Source organism: Astatotilapia calliptera, chromosome 12 (genome assembly GCF_964374335.1).
Source record: "Astatotilapia calliptera chromosome 12, fAstCal68.1, whole genome shotgun sequence".
NCBI lineage: Eukaryota > Metazoa > Chordata > Actinopteri > Cichliformes > Cichlidae > Astatotilapia > Astatotilapia calliptera.
Genome location: NC_137433.1, coordinates 31,794,234 through 31,820,872, shown reverse-complemented (window position 1 = coordinate 31,820,872; position 26,639 = coordinate 31,794,234). Strand labels below are relative to the sequence as shown.

The following is a 26,639-nucleotide window of genomic DNA, read 5'->3' as shown; positions in this document are numbered from 1 at the left end:
AGAACCTGAAATCTTGCAGTCTTTATTAAGAAGAAGTCTCTCCTAGAGTAAATGACAATAAATTGAGCAAACTGATACTACTTTGGCCAGAATTCTACTGAAATAAGAAAATCACATAAAATAGAATTAGCTGAAAATTCTACTTGTAACAGCTGTAACAAGATTTGTGTTTTTCAGGGTATAGCTGGATTAAGTATATATATATTTATTTTTTTATTTACCCTTGACTGGCGCTACAGTCACCAGAGTGCTGTAGTGTTTGGGAGTACAGTTATCGCTGCGGTTGGAGAGGCAGACCAACAGATGCTGTTTGCTACCCAAGAGGGGAAAAATTAGCCTCAGGCATGGCTGAGTGCTGTGGAGCTCTCCATGGTGCTGAAATGAAGGCATCTCACTAAAGGATCAGCAGTCCATTGTATACTGGCTTGCAAAGAGGAAACTGGCAGCCAAAGCTTTGTATGGTGGACTTACTTTTGATTTGTCAGAGATTTGTGTGTTAAAATGAACTTTCACTATTTCAACTTGTGAGACTTTATATGAAGGCTTCCATAACGTTTTATCCTCAATGCACTGCGGCTCAGTGATGTTGAAGTTCCTGCTGTAGGTGAATCCAGTTCCCCGTTCTACACTATGGAGAAGTATGGAGACGACACCCCCCCCCCCACACACACACACACACACACACTGCTTTGTTATATTTCCTAGTTGAGAAGGGAAGTGATATTAGTTTTCTAGTTTTCACAGCTTTCCTGTTAAAAACAACAGGAAAAAGGAGCAGAACCATTGAAGCTTCCAAAAGACGTGTGGTTGTGTTCTCAGTATTTTGTTCTGTTGCATTTGATCCATTTGAGTTCGAGAAAAAGACTTATGAATACTGGTGGTTATAAGCAAAGACTAAAACCAGACGCTTTGCCTACAATGTTATCTCACAAGGTGTCCAAACACTCTCAGACAATGAGTGAAAATTGCTTAAAGAAACAGGAATGACAGGGGACTTAAGAAGCTTTTTTTGCTAGGCTACAGCAGATGCTGTATCTGAAAACACACTAAATGGCATGACCCTAGTGGTATCTTGAGGTGTCTGACATTCTGCCAGTTCATACTGCAGTTGCCTGGACAAATCAGATGGAGCTGAAGGTGGCAATCACATCTAGCCGGCAATTATGGACAGTGTTTACGTGGGTGAACACGACCTCTCATGGTGTATTCACATAATAAAAATGTGCACCCCTAACATCCAACAAAAGGCAGAGGAGGAGGAGTACAACTGATAGCTTAAATCAGAAACATTTTTTCAGAACTTACCATTAAGTCCTATAATTTCACTCACTTCTCTCCAAGCCCACTCCTTTTCTCCCTATCTTTGTCTAGAAGTGCAGTTGAATCAGACAGCTCCAGCTGCCCACAAACACAGTCAATAAATTAGTTCTCAATTTCTCATTGTCAGCATCAGGATAATCCCAGCTCTAAGGGACATACTGAGAAGCAAATTTTCTTCCAAAGTTAAAATATTGTAATTCCTGCAAGATGCTGATTTCCCTTGATTTGTATATCAATTTGCTTTGCTGCATAAACTCTGTCTGAAATCTGGCCACAAAGAAACTTTGCTTTGCTTAGTGTAATCACAGCATAACAACTGTTGACAGAAAACAAAGCTCTCCCTATCAATGTAGAGGGGCAGTTGCTGCGCAGATACTGATTATGATTAACACTTCATTTTGAGTAATGTTCAAAGTAAAAAGATAGATGTTTATCTTGCCCTAAGGTCCAAAGACTTGGACAGTTTGTCACTAGAGAGTCTGTGCTGCTATTTAAATGAAGTAAAGTTACAATGTGTTTTTTGTTTTTTTCTGTTTTTTTTTGTCAGTACTGTTTGATTTCTGAGGTTTATACGATTTCAATAACTGATGTTTGCTCACAATGAGCCAGACCAAGTCTTAATTAATGAATTGGAATAGATAACTTGCAAATGCTTTGGTATACCACTACCTATCATTTTATTTCTTTGTTCATCTGCCTAGTGTCACTGGGGATCCTATCAGTTAAACGCCATCACTATGTTTTTAGAGAGAAATGCAAGGCATGTGTCTACAGATAACATTTAGAGCAGCAGAAAAATACACAATCCCCACCCCACCCCCACAACCCACCCCCCACTACACGCACACATGTTTATTGTTCCTGTGTGCTTTCCCAGAGTGCGCAAAGGTTTCCCTTTTACTGCATTAGCCATTTAATGTTGACAAACAAGTCGTTTGAGTGAAAGTGAGATAATGCACAACTTGTGAATAATATATCTCGCTGTATGTTTAACAGTGGAAATGCATGGAAAATATACATGGCAATATAGTCATTAGGTAACATATCTCTTATCTTTTGTCCCGTATGGGTTCTGTGTCATGTATCTTAAGACTGTTCCCCTGCAAATGAATGTTTTGCTGAACATTATTGAATTGCAGAAGGTAATTAGAGCTTGTTGCTTAGCTACCAGCACATGTATGCCTTAGTGTGTGTGTACATATGCATGCACATTCTTGGTGTTTCCACAGAGCCACGTAATTCACAAATCCTGCCAAGAAAAACAGAGGATAACCAAATCCAAACAACAGCTGTAAAATACATAGATACACATGTACATATACACAGGAAATCAATAGGAAAAGCACCAAAAAGTACACTGCTATTGATACTGTCTTATGCCAGTGCAGAGTAATCCCTATTTTCTGATCTCTGGAGTGGAAATTCAAACAGATGATGTCACTTTGCCTTGGGGACATGCTTTTTCTAGCTTGATGATCTTCTGCATGCTCATGGGTTGAGATGTTGACTATTTCCTGTGCTGAACCTTTGTGAAGTCTGAAGCCTGAAAACAAATTACCTCCCAGAGGGAGGAATCAGCACCTTGCTGCCCTGATGACCTTCTGTATCTGTTTTTCTTTCATTTGTCATGATGTGCTTTTAGAGTTAAAGGCAGTGGGTTGCAGAGATAATGCACCAAATAAAGATACATCATTAAGGGAGTCCACCAAGGCACCGGGTTATCAGAAGCACATAAAAGGGGAGGGGGCAGTTTGTTGCAAAGTGAATGAAATATTAATAAAATAATGGCGATAAGGCCATTCACTGCTTATGGCCTTATCGCCAAAAACAAAACATATTAGTAATCTGTTTCGTTTTTGTGTTATCTTCTACAGTGATTACTATCTTGCAAACCATTCTAAGTTTTAATCCACAAAAATGGCTTTTTGGTTAGACGGTGTTCTCTCATGCATGTAGAGTTATTGCTACTCACTTTTATTGGCATAATTTAGATGAGATTGCTCAACTTGCTCATGTTTACTGGAACCTGCTTTGTTGTAGTCGTGTTTTAGATTTGCAAAGGACTGGGGGGAGACAAAAGCCAGATACTAAAACCGTACTTTTTTTGTGCCTGGATGTGAACTCATTTATTGTGGAGAAGTGCCCGAGTGTCACTGTGAATGTATTCTTTGCTGTTTTTCTGTTTGTACGCAAATGCAAATTGTTCAATGTGCGACGGTGCAACAGTATTAAGCCCTTCTGTGCTGTCTATGTAAGTGTTTCCCTTTATTTCCACTCATCTCTGTGTCTGTAGTGTGGATGTGGGCGTACAGTGTAGATGCCTGTGTGGGGAGGAGGGGGGTAATCTCCCTCCTGGGCTGTCATTATCTCCAGGGTTGGGTTTCAGAGGGCCATAATGACGACTTGGTTGTGTGGGCGCTGAAGAGCAGCATTCACACTGAAGTCGAGCAATTTGTGTGTGTGTGTATGTGTGTGTGTGTGCATGCACTAAACAGGTGTTCGTGTATGTGCCCTGAGTGTGGGCACGCTGGTGTATGGACCTGTCAATGTCTGATTATATATCTGAGTGTGTGTATGTGGGTTTATTCCTCAGTCTGTCAGCCAGCTAACCTCAATCAAAGTCAGAAATGGAAACAGCCCACCAAATTCATGTACAAATGCCAATAGAGTTAAAAACAGAGCAGAAGAAAATTAGTTGAATCTGTCTTATCTCTGTGGTCTTTTTTGTGTTTTTGTGTTTTTTTTCTTCTGGCCTCTTATCAAGGCAGGGTCCCCTGGGTGTGAAGCTGACAGGGTGAGTGTTAATCGGTCACCTTATCAACTCGACACATCCTTGTGAGTCAAATAGAGCCACTTGCAGTGGTGATCTAATACTGACTTGTGATCTGCTGTCAAGGAACAGCTGGTCTCAGATTAGACTCATTCATTCATATTGCCATTTATAATTCTGAATTATTTCATAAACCTCAGTTGTTAGATTTTTCCAAGACACCAGGCTGTATGTTTCTGGTCAATCAAAAATGTCATGTTTTGTGAAGTGGAGTTGGACACACTTTGACTCAACATGGTTTTGTTTTGACCATATAAATACTGCAAAACCAAACTCCATGCAGAATTACACATCCTGAGACAATAATTGTGCACTGATACTGGCAGCAGCTGTTTGTTTGCACTGATTCTGTGGCAGAAGTGGCTATTGGGATTTGATGCCTGAATGATTTCAATCGGACCGAGTTTAGGAGGAGGATAAGATACAGAACAAAACGAAAGGGGAATATGATGAGCAGAAGGAGCACAAAAACTCAAAGGAAGGGAACGTGTTGGAACGAGTAAATGGGATGGAGGAAAGAAGAAAGACAAAGGACCAGAGGGAAAGTGATGAGTCAAACTGTAAAGATGAGGATGGATTGGTCCAGCTAGATATAATCAGATAATACCAGGTGCAACGTGCACACAATGATGCCTTTTGTTAGTGAACAACTTGAATGCCATTTAAATGCATGCAGCAAATTCATTTCATCATATATAGGGGGCAGAAATGGAAAAACTTGTCCTTATACTGATGTCTTTATACATTTGTCACTTATTATCTTATGTAACAAGCACACACAGAGAAGTTTTTGTTGTACATTTACATTTGATGCAAAGTTACTGATGTTGACTTTTTCTTTTAAATAAAACAGCTAATGCTTTATGCTTAATATTTGCAAATAATTATGACTTATTTTTTAAAGAAGCCAAACAGAAAGTGATATATGGTTATATTTGACTTGATCTAGCTATACCCTGAAAAACACACAGCTAGTCACAACTTTTACAAGCAAACCCTAAGTGAAGTACCATCTGTAGGTCTACTAGAAGATGTGAATGCAGCATTGCAGACAATCCTTACTGTGACCATCAATGAAACCAACCAGCTGATCTACACCACAGCGCCTGTGATTTCTGAGATGCTTGGCTATAAGATGAACAGCCAGTAGATAAGATGAACAGTGCCGTCCATGGAGAAAGAGACTAGAGGCCAAGATCAAGATAGCACGGGGGGATGTTAGCCAACTATCGGAGCTGCAGAAAAGTGCGATAAAGAAACACCAAGCTGCCCGTTACCTGAAGACTGCCAGACAAAGACTCACAGCTTTCATCAGCTGGTTGAAGAGGTTTACTAGAGAGGTAAGAGAAGTGTACTCTCAGTGGAAGGGGAATAATATGAGAACAGCCCCGCCAATGCTGGACAAGGAGCAATAATGGTTGCGGATATGGAAGAAGGACAGCAATGCTTAGTGTCTAGTAGACTCCCAGAAGGGACCCATTCAACTACCGGCCGCTATAACCTGCCTTACTATCACATGGAAGTTCCTGTCAGGCATCATAGCGGCTAAGAAGAACAGGCACATGGCTCAATACATTAGCTGGGCACAAAAAGGAATTAGCAGTGTACCAGAGCGGGAAAACACCAGCTATTTGTAGACAGAGCTGTTGCCCAAGACTGCAAGATCAAGCTCACCAACCTGTGCACTGCCTGATTAAATACAAGAAAGCCTATGACTCAATGCCTCAAACATGGATCCTGGAAAGCCTAGTATACAAGATCAACAGGACCCTAAGAGCTTTTATTTGTTTACATGTGTATATTAAACAAAATACATTTTTGTACTTTGCATTCCTCTCCAGGACATATACCAAGATTTGTTGATTGGTCTTTGCATAAAAAACTTATGTAGTACCTATAGCTACAGGCAAGGACATAAAATGCAGCTGTACAATATGTGGGCGATGATAAACAAGTCTAATTATTCACTGCAGGAGCCTCTATACACTGACTGTAGCTTGAATAATTGAAGAATGAGGGAACAAAGTCTGGACTTTTTAGGATCCTTGGATATTCGGTCATCACGTTGTAACCACAGTGATAAAAAATAAGTTACTTCATAGTATAATAGTATAAATAAAATTAGTATAAATTAGTATACATTAAATGTAATGTCACAGAATATCACCATGTGACTCATTTATTCACTAAATATATTCCTTAACTCTACTGACATGTAACTCTGTAGTTGAATCATGTATACATCACCTACTTTGTCTCAAGTGTGTTTACAATTCCTTTAGTCTGGTCTGTTTATTGGTTTTCTGTCTTAAATCTCAGCATTTCAGTAATAGTGTTCTATAACAGTTTCCTTCTTGAACATTTCCAGGGGTACTCACTGGTTTCTGCCACCACAAAGTGTTTATGACTACAGTGACCTGACTCAAACTGCTGTATGTATGTCAAAACACTGTATATGAAGTCTCATTTCCTCCACTAGTTTTTCATTTGATTATATGATTATATGTAGCTAATAAGCAGTTACATATAGCAGCATTTTCCAAATTTTTGTTGATAGCAACAAATGACAGCTGTCGTTTCATTTGCTGTGGCAAGCATTGTAATTAAGCTATCGCCTGTTTGTGTCCCTAGTTTCCATGCTGTCCAAATTATTAGTATGTAATGATAAAGGAGAAACGGCAACTTGAATACCATGAGACATTTTGCATCGCCAATTTCGACCTGATGACTTCCAGACGTCATCTCACTTAAAAGTCTGATGTGCTTCAAAATGTGTGTGTGTGTGTTGTTACTGGTGACATGTGCATTTCCGCTTAGCAAACAGAGCTTGAAATTAAGACCATAGGTGGCATTAGTCATTGCAATCAGCGCAGAGTGGGTAGGCGACACTTAAGGACGGCAGACTTGTTCTCATTAGCTGCGGAGTGGCTGTGTTTTTCTTGACATGCTGTGAGTTTAAGAGTTGTTGTTATTGTCACAATGAAGTGCAGAACCCAAGCATGTTGTCCAATTTCTGTCTATTTTGAGACAAGTTTCTCTAAGGATTTGTTCAGCCAGTGAGCGGAAATGGTGGAAATGAGTCTGTCGAAGCGTTGCATTGCTAAAAAGCCCAATTTGTAGGGAGCTCTGTTTCGACGATTTCTAGCCAGATTTATTTCCCATCAGCGCAGTGGAGGTATTAGTGAAAATGACACGACCTGCTTAAGCAGAAAGGAATGAGCATGCAGCTCTCATAAAAGGTTTTATTAGTCTTTATATGAAATCATTTGGAACATCACAGTGTCTGAGTGCATAGTCTCAGAGGGATAGCTCAAGTGGGACGTGCAATTAGAGAAAGACTGCAAAGGGAGAATTATTGAAGGTGGTGCTTGAGAAGAATTAAGATTTCATTTACCCCCTCAGAATTTGTTTCTCTTCTGGGCCACTGCATCTTTGAGCCTTGAAATCTCTGGTGCATTTGCCATTTAGCTCTCGTGCTTTGTCTTGCCAACTTAATTAGCATCAGTGGACTTGGCTTGTCAGACTTTAATAAGCAAAAGCAATGATGGAAGTACTTGGTTGAGCTTGTAAACATAGACCAGGGAGCTCCGGTATTGAGGATGCAAGTACAGCTCCACATAGTGGATTATTTAGCAATGGCCAACCACATTTCTACCCACTAGTTCAAAGGGTCTAGCAAAACTGCAAAACCTAAATACTAAAACTGGCTTTGAATTTGAAAGCGTTCCCATGTTTTTCTTAAATGTTACAACAACTGCTTTTTCCCTTGAGTATAATAAGCTTTAACACTAATTATCACTTATAAATCTATCTTAAGTTGCTGTTGTATAGCTGTGTTGTAGGGTGATTTCATGTGTGCTGCTGTGATTATCTGGTTCTCCTGCCTAAAGGCAATCAGGTAAATGTTTTATAATCAATAAAGCTGCTATGGTTCACTGATCATGAATGTGCAGCAGTATTTTAGGAAAGAGCCCAGTGGCAGCCCTTTCAAGTAATTCATCTGCCTGCCAATCACCTGATGACTTTTTCATCTCCTGTCTACAGCACCTCACATCATAGCATTATAGCAATTTTCTCTGTTCCTTTATATTCAGTCTGTCCTGGATTCACTTTCCTGTCTTGTACATGAGTGTTAATGTAGCAGCATTGCTTGCTCATGAGCAGACATGTGCTGTGTTAGTAAACTGTTGACATAGAAGTTCTGTGGTATAAGCTTCTGAAATCTGCAATTGATGTGTGATGGTCTTAAAGGCTAAATAAGATAAAGTGGTGCACTTTCTTGTTTTAACAGATTTTCTTTTTCAAACTGTGCAAACTATTAACTAAACTGTGTGTTAATTTAAATGCATCATTAAAGTTCTTTATGCTTGTATGTTCCTTCAGGTTGTTTACACTGAGTGATCAGTACTATATAGACTGAACAGTAATTTTATTGTAAGTGAAATGAAAATTGCAGGTATGTTTTTGAATTATTACATGATTCAGCTGTTCATTTAGTAAACGAGTATCTAGGTAAATTAACTGGAGTATATAGTGGATGCTTTCATGTAAGGCAAATGAAGAGAACCGTGCCACTCATTTTTGGTACAGCGTCATGCTGGGAGCAGCTGTTTTATTCATGGAACTGTCGATTTGTTTGCCATTAATGTGGCTTAACGAAAGTGCCAGAAAAGGTTTCAAACGTATTTATATCGGGGGGAAAATATTCAGGAGTTTACCGAGATGGTTGTGGTGTAAATACATGTTGCACAAACTGAAGTAGTGTTTCTTATTACTTTAGCGAGTTTTCTCTGTTCATAAATAACTTAACAGCTCAACTGACATTTTGAAGAGTTGATGGCGTGTTTCTTCTAATTATTATTATTATGGATGAATCAAGCGCTCTGGCATACTCATTCTACTCAAGTAAAGTTCCACAGTCATCTTCATTTTTGGAAGAGAACATAAGGTTATGACTGATAAATGGTTGTTGAACCTTTTCCGCACCAAACAGCCTCTGGCAAGTTTGCAGTTAGCAAGCAGTAGGATCCCCGTTTGCAGTGCTCAGATGCATGTGTACACTCTTGTGTGTAAGCCTGCCAGTGGAATTGGCTAGACTTCTTCCTCCTCTTTGGCTATACTGAGCACAGGGAGACAGCTCACCCACAGCAGTGCTAGCTCACTGCGTTAATATGTTTTGACAGAGGAAGCATTATCACAGCTCTCAACTCTCATCTGCAGCACGAAGCACGATGCTGAGGCGACCCCAGTGATCACGGAGATTTAAAGGGAGACTTATTAGGCCCACCAGCAGCTTTGGTTCAGTCTAACAAGCTTTTACCACTTTCAAAACATTAAGTGCAAATAAATGTTGCTGTCAGGTGACTGCTTTTTAAAAAAAAAAATCCCACTATATCAGTGTCCATTTCTAAACAAATAAATTAGCTGCAGTTGTGCATCCAGCTATACAGCTCAACAGTGACAGCAGTAGCACTATGGCACAGCATGATGTTGCATACATCAGCTCTGCCCCCAAAACCCTGTTTCTTTTTTAAAAGAAATGTCTTTTTCCTTTCATCTTCGCAGCTGGAAGTTACTCATCTTGCATAATTGTGTTTAGTTCTTCTGCCAAGCATTTCTAAGTGGAAGGCTGTGCCAGCTATAGCCAACCAGCAGGCTTCACTCCTCTCTTAACATGTTTGTTATATCCCTGCATTGTGCTACCCACTAATGTAATTAATGCAAATATCCAGTGTGAACAATGGCACTCGTTCGACTTCTTTTGTGCTTCATTAAATCTCGTTTTTAACCCTGAGTTGGGTCTGGACTATACTGCCATCTGTGTGGTTAGATATACTGTAAAATACATGAAAGCGCTCTCTCTCTCTCTCTCTCTCTCTCTCTCTCTCTCTCTCTCTCTCTCTCTCTCTCTCTCTCTCTCTCTCTCTCTCTCTCTCTCTCTCTCTCTCTCTCTCTCTCTCTCTCTCTCTCTCTCTCTCTCTCTCTCTCTCTCTCTCTCTCTCTCTCTCTCTCTCTCTCTCTCTCTCTCTCTCTCTCTCTCTCTCTCTCTCTCTCTCTCTCTCTGCTACACTGCAATCCTCTATTTCACCACTAAGTGTCTCTGTGCTCAAATCTGTACATTTCTTCCTGCTACTCGTGAACTCATTTACAATCCACTGTCTGGTTTTATGCCACATACATTGTTGCTTTTCTCTTTCCATTAACTGTCATTTTATGCTTCGGACTGTTTCCTTATGGTCAGCTATTACCTTTCCAGCACTTTGGATCACAAACACAGTCTTGGCGAGAGTATGTGTCACATGATACAACATGATTCATTTATCAGTTTACAGTTTGAAATGCAGCACCGCGCTGCTTGACAAATATTTATACAGAGATAAATGACTTTAGTACACGGAGACAGCATTATTGTCTATGATTTTACGAGTATGCACACATTGATTTTTAGAGAACATGAGCCTGTTAAAAGGTACTGGGTAATATCAACAAGTGTTCCTCGAATTTTATTGACCCTGTTTCCCACTAAAGCTTGGTAAAATGCAATAAAGTATAAGACTACCGTAAACTGCAGCCTTCAAAATAGAGTTTAATCAGCATGTTTTTAGAACAGTGCAATATGAAAAAGAACATAAACTAATCCAGCGATCAATCCTACCTTCGGAAAAAGGGCTGTTGTAAAAGGTTGGTTTCATTTGTACTTAAATCCAAACTGACTGTATGCTATAGTTACAGATGGGATTGTTAAGGTAGTTGTGTAGATCCCACTAAAACTGAAGACGTAACCGTTCAGTCATCCACAAGCCAGCCTCTCTAATCCCCAGGGTACTTTAAGCAGATAATTTAAAATGTTTCCTGCAGGTTGAACTGAGATCAGCATCTGCATCACAAATGGAGTGTGTAATGTGTTTTGTAAATGCATTACCAATGGGAGTTCAGCATGTATGGCTGCTTTGGCTAAATTAGGAATAAACCACACTGTAAACACATAACCAACAATAGGTCTGTGAGCTTGTAATCATGAACAGAAGATGAGGAATGTAACTGATTTTGAGTAACTATTCTAGATTAATGCCTAAAGAATCTTTTCAGTGAGCAAGACAGTTTTTATTAGATGACATAAATTTGAATTATAAATAAAATGTGAAAAATCTGGCAATCAGACTTGGGTTTTTGATGACAACATCCATACTGGACAGAGTTTAAATATATTTGCAAGGCTACTTACCTGTTTTTACCTGTCCTGTTTTAGTCTAAAGGCCACTTTTGAGGTGACTACCAATGAAGTTAGTTTTTGTATACATCGCTTTGTATCAGCTGTGGTTGTTTAAGAAGTGTTTTACAAGTAAAATTGGTATGGTGTGGTATGGAAATTCAGGATAAAGTAATTGAGCAGATAAATCAAAAGAGGTAAACTATTGCAGAATACCTTAACATCTTTAATCCCTGGTTCAGTATGTGTTAAGCAGTTTACATACAAAATGATCAGTGGCTGCAACGTTGGTTTCCCTTTGAATGACTTAATATGTACATTATGGGTCCTTTATCTCTGACTAACTGAGAGAGCCCTCCTTCCGTTACAAGACTTGAAAAAAACCCAAAGGACATATAATTCGGGGTTAAATTCATGTTTACATGTTGAGTTTTATTCTAACAGTTCAGGCTTCTTAAAAACACTTTTTAATTAATATTTTTCTTTAAAAAATGACTTTGTAAAATCAATTCCTATTTTTTTGTCATTTACAACTTTAAACTCTGGTGGTTTCTTTTTCATCACCTGCACACTCTCACACTAATATCATGTCAACTCCAGGTGTCCCGTGTTCCCATGCAAACCAGCACGATCATGCCTGAAGTGTTTGCCTATCCACCTGCTCATTTGTATGTGGTTTTTCGTCACTCCTGCCTGCAGCTACTGAAAGGATAGCACTTCTAAAGCTTCCAGTGAAGTTGAGATGAGGACAGCTTGATTTATTTTCAGCACTGTTTTTAATCATTAAAACGGTTTCAATAAGGTGTAGGCGCATCTAAATCTTCAGCTCGTTTTAGCTGACTGGACGATTTACTGCGGGACAGGACTGAAGAAGAATGAAGGGCACGTTGGCCTGATCAAAAGTAATCGGCGGTCATTAAATTTGAGCATCTTGGTTATGTAACATGCTGGGAAGCCCGGTTGGTCGAGCTCTTGACGCTACACCGTGACGACGTGAGGATCTCACAGACGCGCACGGGGACCTCTTATCTCCATCAGGGATGGAGGTAGATTCGATTAACAGGAGACAAGTTCATGCTTCCCTCAGTGTGTCTGAGGACCCCGTGATGCGACAGGGAGAGAGACAGTCTTCGTCCTCCTTCGTGCACCACCAGTGAGACCGGGATGCGGTTTTCCGGCGGTGTCGGTCGCTAACTGAGCCCATTTTGACACCAGGAGGAAAAAAACATATTGGCCGTTATCTGCTGGAGGTAACACTCGGGAAGCATGGCAGGCGCAAAGCTGACGCCCTCTCCCTCGGAGATCGACCCAGACGTCAAGACCGATGTGCAGAAAACACCAGAGCCCACCTGGGTCAATCCCTCCACCCCTCTCCGGACCATCGGCTCTTTGGGGAGCGATGTCGACCAAAGGTAGCTGCCGCAGATCCGCACCAAAGGCGCATGTTTCTAAATGCAGCTCGCTTGCACACACGCAGCATCCTCACGGTGTTGCAAGCGACCGGCACATCAAGTCTTCCTAATAACTTGGCTGGTAATTAACAGTAGTCGTAATCAATATTTCATTACCATTAAAGCTGTCCGCCTGTAAACTGACATTTCCCACAAATTTACAGCGTAGTGTGGGAACTACGGTAGTTACGCATCGGGTCCTACAGGCTATATTTTCCCATTGGGATTAAACATTAAGGCAACCAGTACGACTCTTTGAGTCACTTTCACGACAGATGGCTGAATGATCGCAAACATTTCTGTCGTGAGTCATTTTGCTCCAGGCATCAATGGGATTCATTTAATGACTGCAGTGTTTGGGATTACATAATTCAGTGGATGCTGCATTCCCATTACAATTTTATGAATCTTTTGCAGGTTGCATGAGCTAAGTTTTTTTAATATTATTAATGCATATATATTAGATTGATAGATGAAATAAAAATGCAAACCACAGGAGAGCTCCTCACATACCCCCTCCCTATATAAAAATACTACATGTTATTTCACAATGTGCGGGCACCAGTCCATAAAATCTGCTTTTACTCTGCTACAATTTGATAGACAAATTAGATGTGGTTCCTGTAACAACTGAGGGATGCATTTTTTTTTCTTTCGGAGACAAAAGAACTCAAGAGCTGGAGAAATGCTGCTGTTCAAGCTAATATTTGCACTGTTATATGCAGGTTATGAGGTTGGGTTGACTGAAAACAGAGTGTGCTTATTTGGCTGTGCTTCAGAAACTACTGCACAGCCAGTATGCTGGTGGTGCAGTGTGCCCTGTCTCTCAATATTTATAGCACATATTTTTCTTCTCACTTTTTATGTGAAATACTGATATTTATCTGCATGTTTGATCAGATCTGCTGGGATTTAATCTGTTCTGAATGATGGAACATTTGCTGTTGGTTGTGATTTTAATATCCATATTGAGGCTACAAAAGCAACAGAGTGGCATGGGAAATAGCTAAACAACGTGATTACAGGAAGAATGTCAAATGCAGCACATTTGGATCAAAAAATCATAATCCTAAAATAATTGGCTACATTGTTTATTAGAAACTTTAATAAAAACAAAACAAAAACCAACCCCTTTAATTAAATATCGAGGATAGATTAGAAACATTCAGTTTTTACCACAGAATCCACCCTTCACTTTCTCAGCTAAAACCATGGGCAGAATACACACACCTCTGCAAAGCTGCCTCCCCGAGGCAAACGCCTCAACTTTAGCTACTGGATTTTGGATGACAGATCTGGAAGGATGTCAGAGTTTGTTACAGAGTTGGCAGAGATGTCTAAAGCCCTGAGAATTCAGGTGGACATAAATCAGAGTTGAGGCTTGAGCTATCACTAAATGGGAGCCATCTATTGATTCCGTTCAGTTCCAATTATTCATATAGTCCATACTGGTTTCTCAAGAACTTTACCTTGCAAAGTAAAGCTCTCACAACATCACAGGGACAAACCCAGTGATTCATATTGGATTTTTGTCTTCAGTCTTCCTTTTTTCAGTGTTTTTTGTCAAGCTTTATTAGCTGTCAAATCCTAACCGTTATGTTCAAACGGATGTTCAGTGTGGTGAACATGACAGTAGAGCAGATAACAAAACATGTCTACTAAAAATTGCAATTACAGCTGTGATCAAGACAATGAAGACAGAGGTTTAAAGTCCTATATATGCAAATAGGTGAGCTCAGTCATCAGTGCTACCAAAAAAAATAGGAGAAATATACACTAATGAAAACATTATTCACAGATGACACATCAGTACTTGTGATGATGATGATACTGGCAAAGACAGTGAATAATTAGCCAAAATTATAATGTGTGATTTTGACACTGAGGGAGGAGATGAAGCTTTTGAAGTTACTGGTGTCCTGTAGGTGGATATAGTCAAAGTGACAGTTCAGATCCGTAAGAGCAATTAAAACCCAACAAAAGCCAGTAAGTCTGTTGGCAGCTGAACACTGTAAGAATAGGTTTAGAGACACTGAATAATATTGACTATTGCTTTATTGCCATCCAAGACTGTTTAAAGGGTTGTCTAGTACACTATCTACAAACGGGTTGGCTGTAAAACCTAATGCATTAATTGGCCAGTTGCCCTGAGCGCGGTCCATCTCCTTTGTTTACAAGGTAGCGAGTTTTGTTGATAAGGGCTTATATCTTAATTGAGGACATAAATTAATAAAAGTTGGCCTTCATTTTCATCCAATCATTACATGACCAGATTTTTGCAGAGATAAAAAAAAGTGTATTAATTTATCCAAGTCACTTGCAGGGTGATGTCTGTAATCTGAGAGCTTTCTGGGTTGTGAAATGTGGTCAGCGGGGATTTCTGTCCAGCGGGCGATTTCTGTCCAGCTGGCTCAGGAATGAAAGGATGCGGAGAGAGTAAAAGAATCAATAATCTGGTCCATCGTATAGCACGGTCTATAGGGAATTCATCTATTTTGGCATAATTTACAACACCTCTATGTTTGTTTATATCGATTCTCTGGCCGTTATTGACATCTTAATATTGCAGGCAGTGAGAGACTAATTAAGTCTTGGAGGATTTTCAATAACAGAGAGAGAAGGATCATCTTTTAAACGCGGGATGTGGTCAGAACTGATAAACACATGCAGATTTATTTTGGCTTCGTCCATCTTCTCCACCACTTTGTCCTCGCAGTGAAAAATGTGTTTGCAAATCGAGCATTTGGTCTGCCTTGCTGAGGCACTATTATGCACTGTATATTCTCACTAAGAATGGACCAGGATATTGCAAAGGATGATTTGAATTTTTTAGGTCAGCTGCGTAAGAACTTGATAAAAGGCAGAGTGACTGATGTGCAGCGTAGGCTTTATCCCATTTGACATTTCAGCAACGCAGAGCCTTCCACGAAGCTCACGTCTGTCAGTCCAGAGGGCTTCTGCTTTTTTAGCCAAGTTAGCAAACTACTTGTGTACTTGTATCCTTGTACACTTAATATTACCTCTTCAGTATTAAAGCATCAAAGTTGACTTTAAATTATTAAATTTGTGCAAAAATGCTGGGCAAGTAGAAGGTCGTTGGTTCAGTTACAGTCAAACAAACAAATCACCATTGATGTTTTGTCAGGGAGGACAACCAGGCTAAATCAAAAATGCAGAGCTAGCTGCTGTGCTGACCCCGTCTGGCAGGGGAGTAGCCGAAAGTAGCTTTTATAGTAGGATTAAGTAGAAAACTCAATACGGCCACAAAACTGCTGTTCGATTAGACCCAATAATCCCAAAGATATAAAAGGGACAAATTCCACAGTATATATGTAATATGTGATAAGGTTTGTCTTTGTGATGTTTATTATTGCATCAGCAGAGATATTATAGGTAATAATTCTTTACTGTACCTGCTCTAAGTAGTAACTTATGCTAAGTAATATTTGACACTGTTGCAAAGCATATAACCTCCCTTCATTCATTTTGTTACTCCAGTTTTCAAGATTTAAAGTGGAAGAATAGTATATATTATATACCAGAATGATACTTTTGCTGTTAGCTTTTTCTGTGAATACAGACAGAAAATGTGATGAGGGAGCAGGGGAATAACATTAGGTAAAGGTAATGGGAGTTGACTTGGGGAAGGTGCGACTAAGGGCATTTTGACCATTTAGTATCTTTACCATCTAAACTTCAGTCTAGGATTACTGTATGAAATGGAGATGCTGCAGTGTGAGTCTCTTGAGTTGCTTCTGGGATGTGTGGAGAACAGTATGGCAAGCTACCAGACTGAAAACTACACTTCCCATTTGCCTTTGTAATTTCTGCAGTCATAAAGTATAAGTGCATGAAGCCCTCCCACATTATCTCTGTAGCTCTCACAGCTGAATGTTACTGGAAAACATACGTTGAAAGTGCTGGTCATGTTGCACATAACTCAGTACCTCCGCTCACACCTTCGCTCCAGATCTGCTCCAAAGAGGTGAGAATCAAGTTCTTTACTGTAATTATTTGATCTTAAGTATACTAAGGCATGACGTTAATGACATAATCTAATAACGTCTGAATTATAATTGAAAACGGGACAGATTAGACTCTGCATGCAGTGTATCTGTTGTAAGCTAGTCTCCATTCATTTTAGCCTCTAAATTGTTTAAGCTCTTAGTAGCCAGATAGCATCTTTATTGACCAGTAAAGTGCTGTGAAATATCCACCAAATCACTAGCGGGATCACAGCAGAGCAGTGATGGTCCTGTTTTTATGTACATTATCTCTTATATAAGCCGACTAATCATTTGCTCATTGGTTTAACTCTGAATTAACATCTCAAACTGCTGAAATGTAGTAATAAGCAATGATAATATACTAATAAAACTGTTAGAAAATTAGTAAAGTGTTGCATTGCAAACCTGGTTCAGTGTGTTTCGTATGGTTCAGAAATTTCCCAAAAATGTCCAGCAGTCCACATTTTTTTTTTTTAATCTTAAAGTTCTGTGTGTGCTAAATTCTCAAAGTGAATTTACTGAATTGAATCTGTCTTTCAGAAGTGGAAAATGTGATGTTATTAATCATTTAAGGTTGTAGAAATGTTTTTAACATCATTCTAGATTACTTGAAGAAAGAATTGCTTGGTTTCAGGTAGGGCTGCACGATTTTGCGTAAAATGAGAATCACGATTTTTTTTGCTTAGAATTGAGATCACGATTCTCTCACGATTTTCTTTTCCAGTATAAATATTTATTGCACTTATTAACTGCACATCAACTTCAGGTGAGACTGAACATAAAAACAATAAATAAACATAAAAACAACAAATGTCTCACATTATGTCGTTGCCGCAAAACGTTGTACTGCTTGAAATTCTGTCTCCACCGTTGCTCGACGCTGCGTGTATAGAGCAGGTAGTGCAACAATAGAAAAATAGTTGCGGGACGGCACTGTGTAGCGTTTGTCTAGGGTGTTGATCATTTTCCTAAATCCCTCGTTTTGCACAGTGTTGATGGGAGCCATATCTTTGTTCAGGTGATAAGTAATAGCCTCCGTAATTTCTTTGTGCCTGCGGGAGTTCGACGGGTATAGGGAAGCGCTGTATAAGGTTCCCGTTATTGATGTTTGGGTGGTTGACGGGGTTTTTTCCCCTGCCAATTTTAGCAGCCAGCTTCTGTATCACGTGGTATAAGGCTCCGCCCTTGTCATTTGTTGAGCAGGAAGAGTGAGCGCTTGTTTTCATGCAGATTACGTCCCAGATCAAAATGCGGTACAATCGTCGTCTTTTTTTTTTTTTTTAAATCATTGTCATTTGGAAATGAGATCGCACATAAGTATGAATTGAGATCGCAATTTTCTAACGATTAATCGTGCAGCCCTAGTTTCAGGATATTGAGCCATTAGAAGAAAGTTGCAGATAAATGAGTGTACATGGACACTGCTCTTTGGAAATTAGAATGAAACCCATTTTCACTGGCATGTTGGAAGTGAGAGCCATTGTTGAGATGGTAAAACGTGCTTGATTAATTACTGAAATGGCAAAGTCCTCCCTTGTGACCTCTCTATTTCCTGAGTGGAATGGACAGTCCATTAGTCCATTTAGAGTTTTGACAATCTTCTCAACGCAAACCTCTCAGCTCTGCAGTCTTTATTTTCAACACACATTCCTCCACCACCTCTTTTTTTTATAGGTTTGACTGATATAAAGACCTTGTTCATGTAGAGATTTCAAAGACAATTCAACCCACCCTTTGTCCATTCACTTTTCCCCAAAATTGATATGGAATATTTTTAAATATACTCCAGACACTGAAGCAGCTTACTTACTAGATTAACAGTAAATTCAAATTTTTTTTGAGTTTTTGGGGGTTATTGGGATATTTTCATAGGTCATAGTGAATACTTAAGGGTGGAGTGGGGGCAGCTGAACATGTGGTGTTACCTGACTGAATATAGTATACATATAGTATGTATACATACCGTTTACAAGAGTTAAAGGAAAGGGCTGTGCTGTGATTTCTTCTATATTTACTTTTACCTCAAGTTCATAAGTACGAAGACAGAATATCACATTTATTTTTCTCTCACACAAAGCTAAGGTATATTTTCTCACTTTAAAACAAAGGAAAGTAATGTCCTAATCCCAAAGTGATACTCTGAATATATACCAAATGAAAGCAGTGTACAAAAGAAGAATCACTGGTATTAAAATGAGAAAAATCTGTGTAATAAAAGTCTGCCCCATGAATGGCCTTTTGACTCAGACAAGACCCCAGACAAGATTTTTTTTTTCCATGAAATTTGTACCTGTGTAATTACTGTGTTCATGTTGTTTCCATTTTTGAATCTGTGACGTTATGTATTACAGTATAAAAGAAAAATCCCATTTAAAAACTCATACGTTTTGATTTGTTGTCAGACAAAAATGCACACTATATTATATAAAATACTACAACTTTCAGCCTCAGTAAGAAGAATGTAAGAAAATAATCGACGTAAGACTACTTCTTCTGCTTCAAATCAAATTGTACATTTAACCTGTGACCCTTTGCGCCTCAGATCTATTCATTTGTTAGTGAGTGAAATTATCTGGGTATGCCTCTGTTTGTCACCTCCCTCAGTGTTACATACTTCCCTTCTTTTAACGGTCATCTCAATATGGCAACTTTGAGACTGACCCTGAGGATGTGTACACTGACTCCCTGTGGTTTGCGTTAAGTGTTCCATCTGTTCTTATGGTTAACTTAATGCTTTTTTATGTCACGTTAACCTCAGATATAACCAGTATCCACTGTAAATGTTTATATTTACTTGCATGTGAAGTTTAATGGTGACTTAATGAAACCTGGTGGAAAAGTCTTGCAGTAAGAAACAGCCACTCAAATATAGTATTTGGTTAACCTGTTTATTTTATATGCCTTAGGTAGAATTCCTTTAGGAATTTCACTAACATATTGTCACATTCCACTTTGGCCTTTCTTGCTGCACAACTGATTTAAAATTCTCTCTGAAGTTTAAATTTGGCTCCATTATAACTAAGATGCAAGTAATGAAACTACATTGCAGTGGCATCCTTTTCTTGCTTTTCATCCTTTACTTCCCTTTCCTGCTTTCTTGACCCCACTCTCTCCTAACCTGTACCTATCTGTGTCCGTGTGTGCTGCGTCCAGGTATCAGGAGGAGTACAGTATGGACTCAACCAATGCCCAGTAAGTCTCTGGCAGCATCATGCTTGCATGGCATGGATTGTGTCTGCAGTGATAACTGGACTGCGAGCACCAAAGCATATGCATAAAGCACTTTTCACTGGATTTTGCCTACACCATGTGTAAACATAATGCCATTACTGTGATAAGTTGCAAAGTTGGTAGATGATGCAGAAAGGTCATTCTTTGGCTACCTTTTCAACAGTTGTTGTGGAAAAGATGTTTGGTCCATTTATGGAAACTGGCCACATTTGATCATACCACTGTAAATGTTGGAAAGGTAGCTTTCAATAAAGTAAATGCTGGTGTATTTGTTTTTCAACTGAATGTGCACGCCAGGCTTCACCACTTCAGTGTTGTCAATGTCCATTTGTGGGCTTGAAACATGCAACTGTGTGAGCAAATATGACAGAATTCCTAGAAAAACAAAGAGCTAAATATTGTTGAAATGGGGGCTGAAAACACTAACATGGAAATGATTCATGCCTTACTTACCATATAATGTGCATGTTGGTGAGTTGAAAATCATTGAAATGTTTATCATCTTTTAGACCGACTGAGTTAGATGGTCTTTTTTTTTTTCTTTTTTTTTTTTTTCACTGCAATACCTTTTGGGAAATTGAGACATTTCAGTGATAACTCAGATTTTGGGTTGTGGCTGTAGGTGATGGATCATCAATAACGTGGTAAAACCTGAATATGGAATCTGTAGAATTCCTTCTCTTCTGTAGGTGGTTTTCCTTTAGCTGTTATGACTATGAGTTATGACTCGAAATGACAAGTGCAAAGTGTAAATGTATACCAGTCAACAACATCATCGAAACCTTTTCTACAGTTTCACATTAAAACAATACATTTTAATGAGATGATCAATGTTATTTGCATCCCCTGTCAGTGGTTATTATTGATGTGACTGACTGGTACAAGTCACATCATCTCTATGCTGCAATTGTTAGTCATGTTGCAATGAAGTGCTGGGTTCTTTCTGTGTGGGGCTGTAGGTGTGAATGTGACCGTGAATGTTGGTTTTGCCCCTGATGTTGCTCCTGATGGCTGGAATAGATTCCATCCATGAATTGGATAAGTGGATGTTAAGAAAATGGATGAATAAATGGGGGGGGAAAGATTTTCCAGCATATATATATTGGTGTTTCAATTATTAAGATCTAAAAGTTTGAATAAACAACAACAAATTTATAGTCAGATTATGGTTTATTTATTGAACTTGTACAGATAGAGGAAGTTTGTAGTGTTTATGGGAGCAGTTGTCTTGTCTTGTCCAACATATGAATAATGTGCAATAGCAGCTATGGTTAACCTGTAGATGTAAACACCTGCCAAACAAACATTGAATTTGTGACACGTTCTGTAACATTATTAATCCTTCAGCAACATTAATGCTCCAACCTTTTACCGACACACCGCAAAAGAAGCTGAAATGTCAAGATCCTCCCTCCTTTGTCAGAAATGACAGGTCATTTGACCTTTAAGGCTGCGGTTTTATTCTTGATTAACCATCCTGTCAGTAAACTGGAAATGGTAATGTCACATACACTAATGACAGTGAATCTGTGTGTGTTTACTCTATCGGTTATCTGTTCATTTATTTGTTTTTTCTGACTGTCTGTGTAACAAATGTATATGTTTAACTTAATTTAATGAAACCACAGTTAACAGAAAACATATTTGATTACTATTCATTTTCCTTTGGCTCTTATTGAAAACGCTTGTTCAAGAAACACTGGTATAACTTGTCAGCAGCAGACCTTTCAGCTGTGGTTGCTAATAGAATACTTTGTACTGCTGTGTAATGCTACTTTGTTGGCTATGCAGTTGGAGGTTGGGTTGAACATTGTGGGTGTGTTGAGCTATACGCATGTGTTAACTAAAAAGTGCTTAATTAAAGGCAGTGCATTTTAACACGGTGTTAAAGGATATGCCTTTTAAACTGTATTCACTGTGGGGTGATTGACCTTGTTTCTGTGGTGCAGCAGTTGCATTACCCTGGCAACACCATGAGGAATCTTGAAGTCATTTTTAACTAGGATATGTCCTTCAGTGCGCATCATCAATATGTAGGACTGCTTTCTTCCATTTGCGCAATATCTCCAAAATTAGAAACATTGTGTCTGAGAGTGAAACTAGAAACTAGTATTACTTCTAGGCTGGACTACTGTAATTCGTTATTATCAGGATGTTCTACCTGTACCTGAAAAGTTTTCGATTGATCCAAAATGCTGCAGCAAGAGTACTGACAGGGATTAGAAAGAGATAGCATATTTCTCCTGTAATGCTTCTCTTCATTAGCTCCCTGTTGAATCCAGAATTAAATTTAAAATCCTGCTCCTTACATACAAGGTCTTAAATAATCAGGCCTCATCTTGTGTTAATGATGTTTTAGTACCATATCACCCCTTTATGGGACAGACTTCTCATTCCTAGAGTATTTAAAAGTAGAATGGGATGCAGAGCCTTCAGTTTTCAGGCCCATCTTCTGTGGAACCAGCTTCTAGTTTGGATTCAGGAGACAGACACTATCTCTAGTTTTAAGATTAGGCTTAAAACGTTCCTTTCTGATAAAGCATATAGTTGGGGTTGGATCAGGTGACCCTGAATCCTCCCTTAGTTATGCTGCAATAGGTCTAGGTTGCTATGAGATTATCATGATGCATTTAGTGTTTTTTCTTTAATTACCTTTTTCACTATGTTGTTTATACATTCTGCATTTCATATTCGTTATTATTAATCTGACCTTGGTTCTGCTGGAGATTTCTTCCTGTTAAAAGGGAGTTTCTCCTTCCCACTGTCACCAAAGCGCTTGATCATAGGTGGTCATATGATGATTATGGTTTTCTCTGTTTCCTTTGTATTATTGTAGGGTCCTTACTTTACAATATAAAACACCTTGAGGCAACTGTTGTTGTGATTTGGCACCATATAAATAAAATTAAATTGAAGTTGACGCAGTGCAGTGGTTACTTAACCATTTCTTTCAATGATTACAATTTAATGAAACATTAAAACAATATTTAACTGCATTTTTATTTGCCTGTGAAACATTTTCATACAATTCTTGCAAAGGAGGGAAATTCATGAAGTTAGTATTTCCTCTACAAAAAGACATTATTAGGGTATTTTGACATTATTTCTTTTTTTTTTTAAATCCAACTCATGAATAACTTATTTTTTTTTTACCATTTTATGAATTAGACCCTTCTGTGGTCTTTAACATCACCCCAGTGCCATTATCCAATCTGACAACCTTGTGCTTTTAAGTCTTATCCAGGCACTGAGGTCTCTGCACTTTTTACAGTGCTAAGCCTTAAACTCAGGACCTCTGTAAATCTGGAGTTCATGCACATTCTGATTCTTTCATAGAAAAGGATTATCAAAACTCACACATGGAGGCTAGATCTAAATTATTTCTGCACTTAGAGCACTTGAGCAGTACCCTGTTAAAAACCTCAACATTTTGTACCTTTTCGTTTTCTGCGGACAAAGGAACATCTCTTTTATGTGATGTCGCTTTCGTTTTATGAAACTATTCGACAAACAACATTGCTACAATGCTCTTGAAATATTCAGTCAAGAGGAGGATAAATTTGGTTTTACAAAACCAGCACAGTCAGCACAGCAGGCAGCAATCTTAAAGCTGCACATTTGTGTCAGAACTCCTTAATAAACCGTGAAAGACATATGACAGTTGCTTTGAATAAGCAGCTTTCAGATGCCTATTTAAGGCTTCATTGCACTAACGTTTGCTCATACATTCATAAGTATTAGGAACAAAACCATTCAGTGTAATCTGGGTCCGTCAGCGGTCCACACCACCCACGCTCATGTGCAGCAGCTTACAAGTTGTACATATCCTATAGACAACCAGAAATCACCATCCCTGCCCTTTCATGTTTCCCTTGTCTATCCACTGAACACACAGGTCCTATTAAAGTTAGTGAGGAAGGCTTCCCCTCCAGATGATTATGACACAAACACTTACACATCCTTCTTGAGGATTGTGGATTCAGTGTCCATTTGATAAGCTGCCTTCACAGTTAACACAGTCGCGTCTGAGCTGAAGTCCATATTCTATCTTTGCACTATAATAAGGCTTTGGAAAAGTACCTGCAACAATTGGGAAGTTTTGAGTGCTTTAGAGTGATAGAAGTAGAGAATAACAATGAAGCCACTGCTTTTTATTCGAGGAGTATTTTTAGAAGCCTTGCAGCGTTTATATCAGGAACACTTTAGTGGGAGGTGAATAGGACATTTTCTATTTTCAACTCTTTGCTTTGTCAGAGGGGCAGCAGAGCAAATCCGCCATCAGAAAATCTAAAACTGTATTAAGGCTGTGATGTGAAAGAGGTTTTTTTTTTAACACTGTTTACAGGTAAGATGCATCATTAATGGTCTGCATAGTGATTCTGTGGCCTGGTTATCATCAGAAACCTTGAATTAATGGGTCGCTTCACTAAGGCTGCCTGGTTGGTCAGGGATAATCAAACTGATGTGTTACAGATTTGGTTCTTTGCAACTAGTTGCAACTGGCAGACTGCAAACTAAAACATACAAGGCAAGGTTGCTGTTGATTGGGCTCTGCAATAGATGCAGAGCATGAAGCATCTGAGTACCATCTTAGGACTGATATCTGTTGTAGGCTCCTTCTTGAGTGACTATTACGACCCCCATTGTCTTGTTGTGGTGTTTGCCTGTGCTTGATTCTGCAAAACCCTCACACATATTCCATATGGCGCAGAGCATCTGGCGGCTGTTAGACAGAATTTGTTTTTTGTTCGTTCTTTTTTTTTTTTTTTAAATGTAGAATGGGGCTTTGAACAGATCTGTTCTGCTCGTCTGATTATCCCGAGGTCAACAAGCTGTTTGATGTTTATTTACATGGTCTACAAAGCAGTTGTAGTTGTTCAGTGTCTCACATGAGGAGCTCATAAAATTGCAATCCTGTCACAGGCAGCGGTCACTGTAAACAGCATTTGTATTTGTGTTTGTTTGTGTGCCACCTCAATACTATACATATATGTATATATATTAGTGTTGAAGCTCTATATACCGTAAAGAGTTGTTAGTTGAGGACTCAAGGTCATATGATGCATCTATCCTGTGTGCGAACAAAGGGACTGCATCTTCTTAAAGTTATTGTCTGTTGTGAACACTGTGTGACTCCTTGGATATACAGACTACTAATCATCTTACCCTACAGTCATTGGTGGTGGTTGTTTGCAGACTCGAGATGCCAAAGGAAAGAGAGTATGTACTTGAAAGGTATTGCTGTGGGTTCACAGCTCCTGGCAGCCACTTTATGTGTAAGAAGACCTTTTTGTACCCTTGGTCAGAAGTGTTTTATAAGCACGATAAAAGGTAAGGACAGCAAATGTTTATCCTTGTGTATTATGTGGACAGAAATAAGTGTGATGAGAAGTGCTGTAAGGCCATAATTTTGACTGGCTAGTTTAAAAAAAAAAAAAAATCCACAGAGGCAATTCAGTAATTTATAGCTTCTTATTCAAGTCCATTTTTTGCTTTTTCAGTTGTGAAGGACCATAGCTTAGAACTGTATTCTGAATCTTTGTCAGTAAAATATTGTTTATATGGTTCAAATGACTGAAATTATAGAACAAATGCACAGTTTTGAGACTACTGAATGTTGGGTTAAGTCATTTTTAAATATAGTCTCAGGAACTTTATGACATGGAAATTGAGAGCTATTGGTCTTAAGAAAGTAATGGAAAGCTAGAGCCATATGCAAGACATGTCTGAATGGCATATTGAAGTCCTAGTTGTTGACATATTTCTTGTTGTGTACTTTGTGTAGCAAAGCATATACAAAATCGACTTTTCTTCAATCCAAAATACATTATAATCTCCCCCCAAACTACAGTTTCTTCTCTTACTTAAATAACTGAAAATGCTCTGCTACTAGAAAGAGGTATAAATACTTACATGAAAATCTGATCTATACACCCACCTTTACCTGGCATGTTTGAGCTTACCAAACAAAAGCAGCTGCAACAGATTTATATAACACATCAGATTACAGTTACTTACATCATTTTCCAGTATATTTATACATTCACCAGATAACATGACATCGACCCTTTTCTCCCTTTTCACTCATCTCCATCTTTGGATATCTTTACCTTTAACCACTTTGCCTCCATTAGCCTCCTTAAAATGTCCATGTTCAGCTGGGTGAAGGTGATTTAAGTGTCTGATTAGGTTTATTGTTAGGAAGTTTTTATGATGGTCCCTCCATGATTTTCTTTGGTGAAGTTTGCCTTCGCTCCAAGTGAGGAGCTTCCATGCTAAAGACATGTTTTTTTGTGGATGTGAATATGCGTGACAATTTATATGCACCACAGGACACATGTTGTACATGCATGAAGCAGGCCGGCTCAAAATCAGAAATACCCAAAGCCAAGATTGCTGGAAATTGGCCTTTTCCGGTCCCTTGCTGGTCGATTGCTGTGTCTGTAGTATTTTACAGAAACATAAAACTTAAATAATCAAGTAACCTAGAATTAAAACTTTGCGGCCTTTTCATTTGTAAAGTAGCTACTCTCTGTAAAGAATGTATTCGATTTGCTGCTGGGCTTTTTTTTCTGTTAAATGAGTAATTC

General features: G+C 38.9%; 1 protein-coding gene across 16 annotated transcripts in view; it reads left to right on the top strand.

Annotated features, from left to right (window-relative positions):
- The window catches only part of kcnt1b (potassium sodium-activated channel subfamily T member 1b), a 78,062-nt gene that overhangs the window by 5,810 nt on the left and 45,613 nt on the right, over positions 1 to 26,639 (top strand). The window contains exon 1 of one of the 16 annotated variants that reach the window (XM_080308888.1): positions 12,063 to 12,772. The exons of the other annotated variants lie outside the window; for them this stretch is intronic. Coding sequence (XP_080165014.1) covers positions 12,627 to 12,772 — 146 coding nt within the window. The 5' untranslated portion in view covers positions 12,063 to 12,626. Of the gene's footprint in view, positions 1 to 12,062; positions 12,773 to 26,639 lie in introns of those variants that run through there. 16 annotated transcript variants of the gene reach the window in all.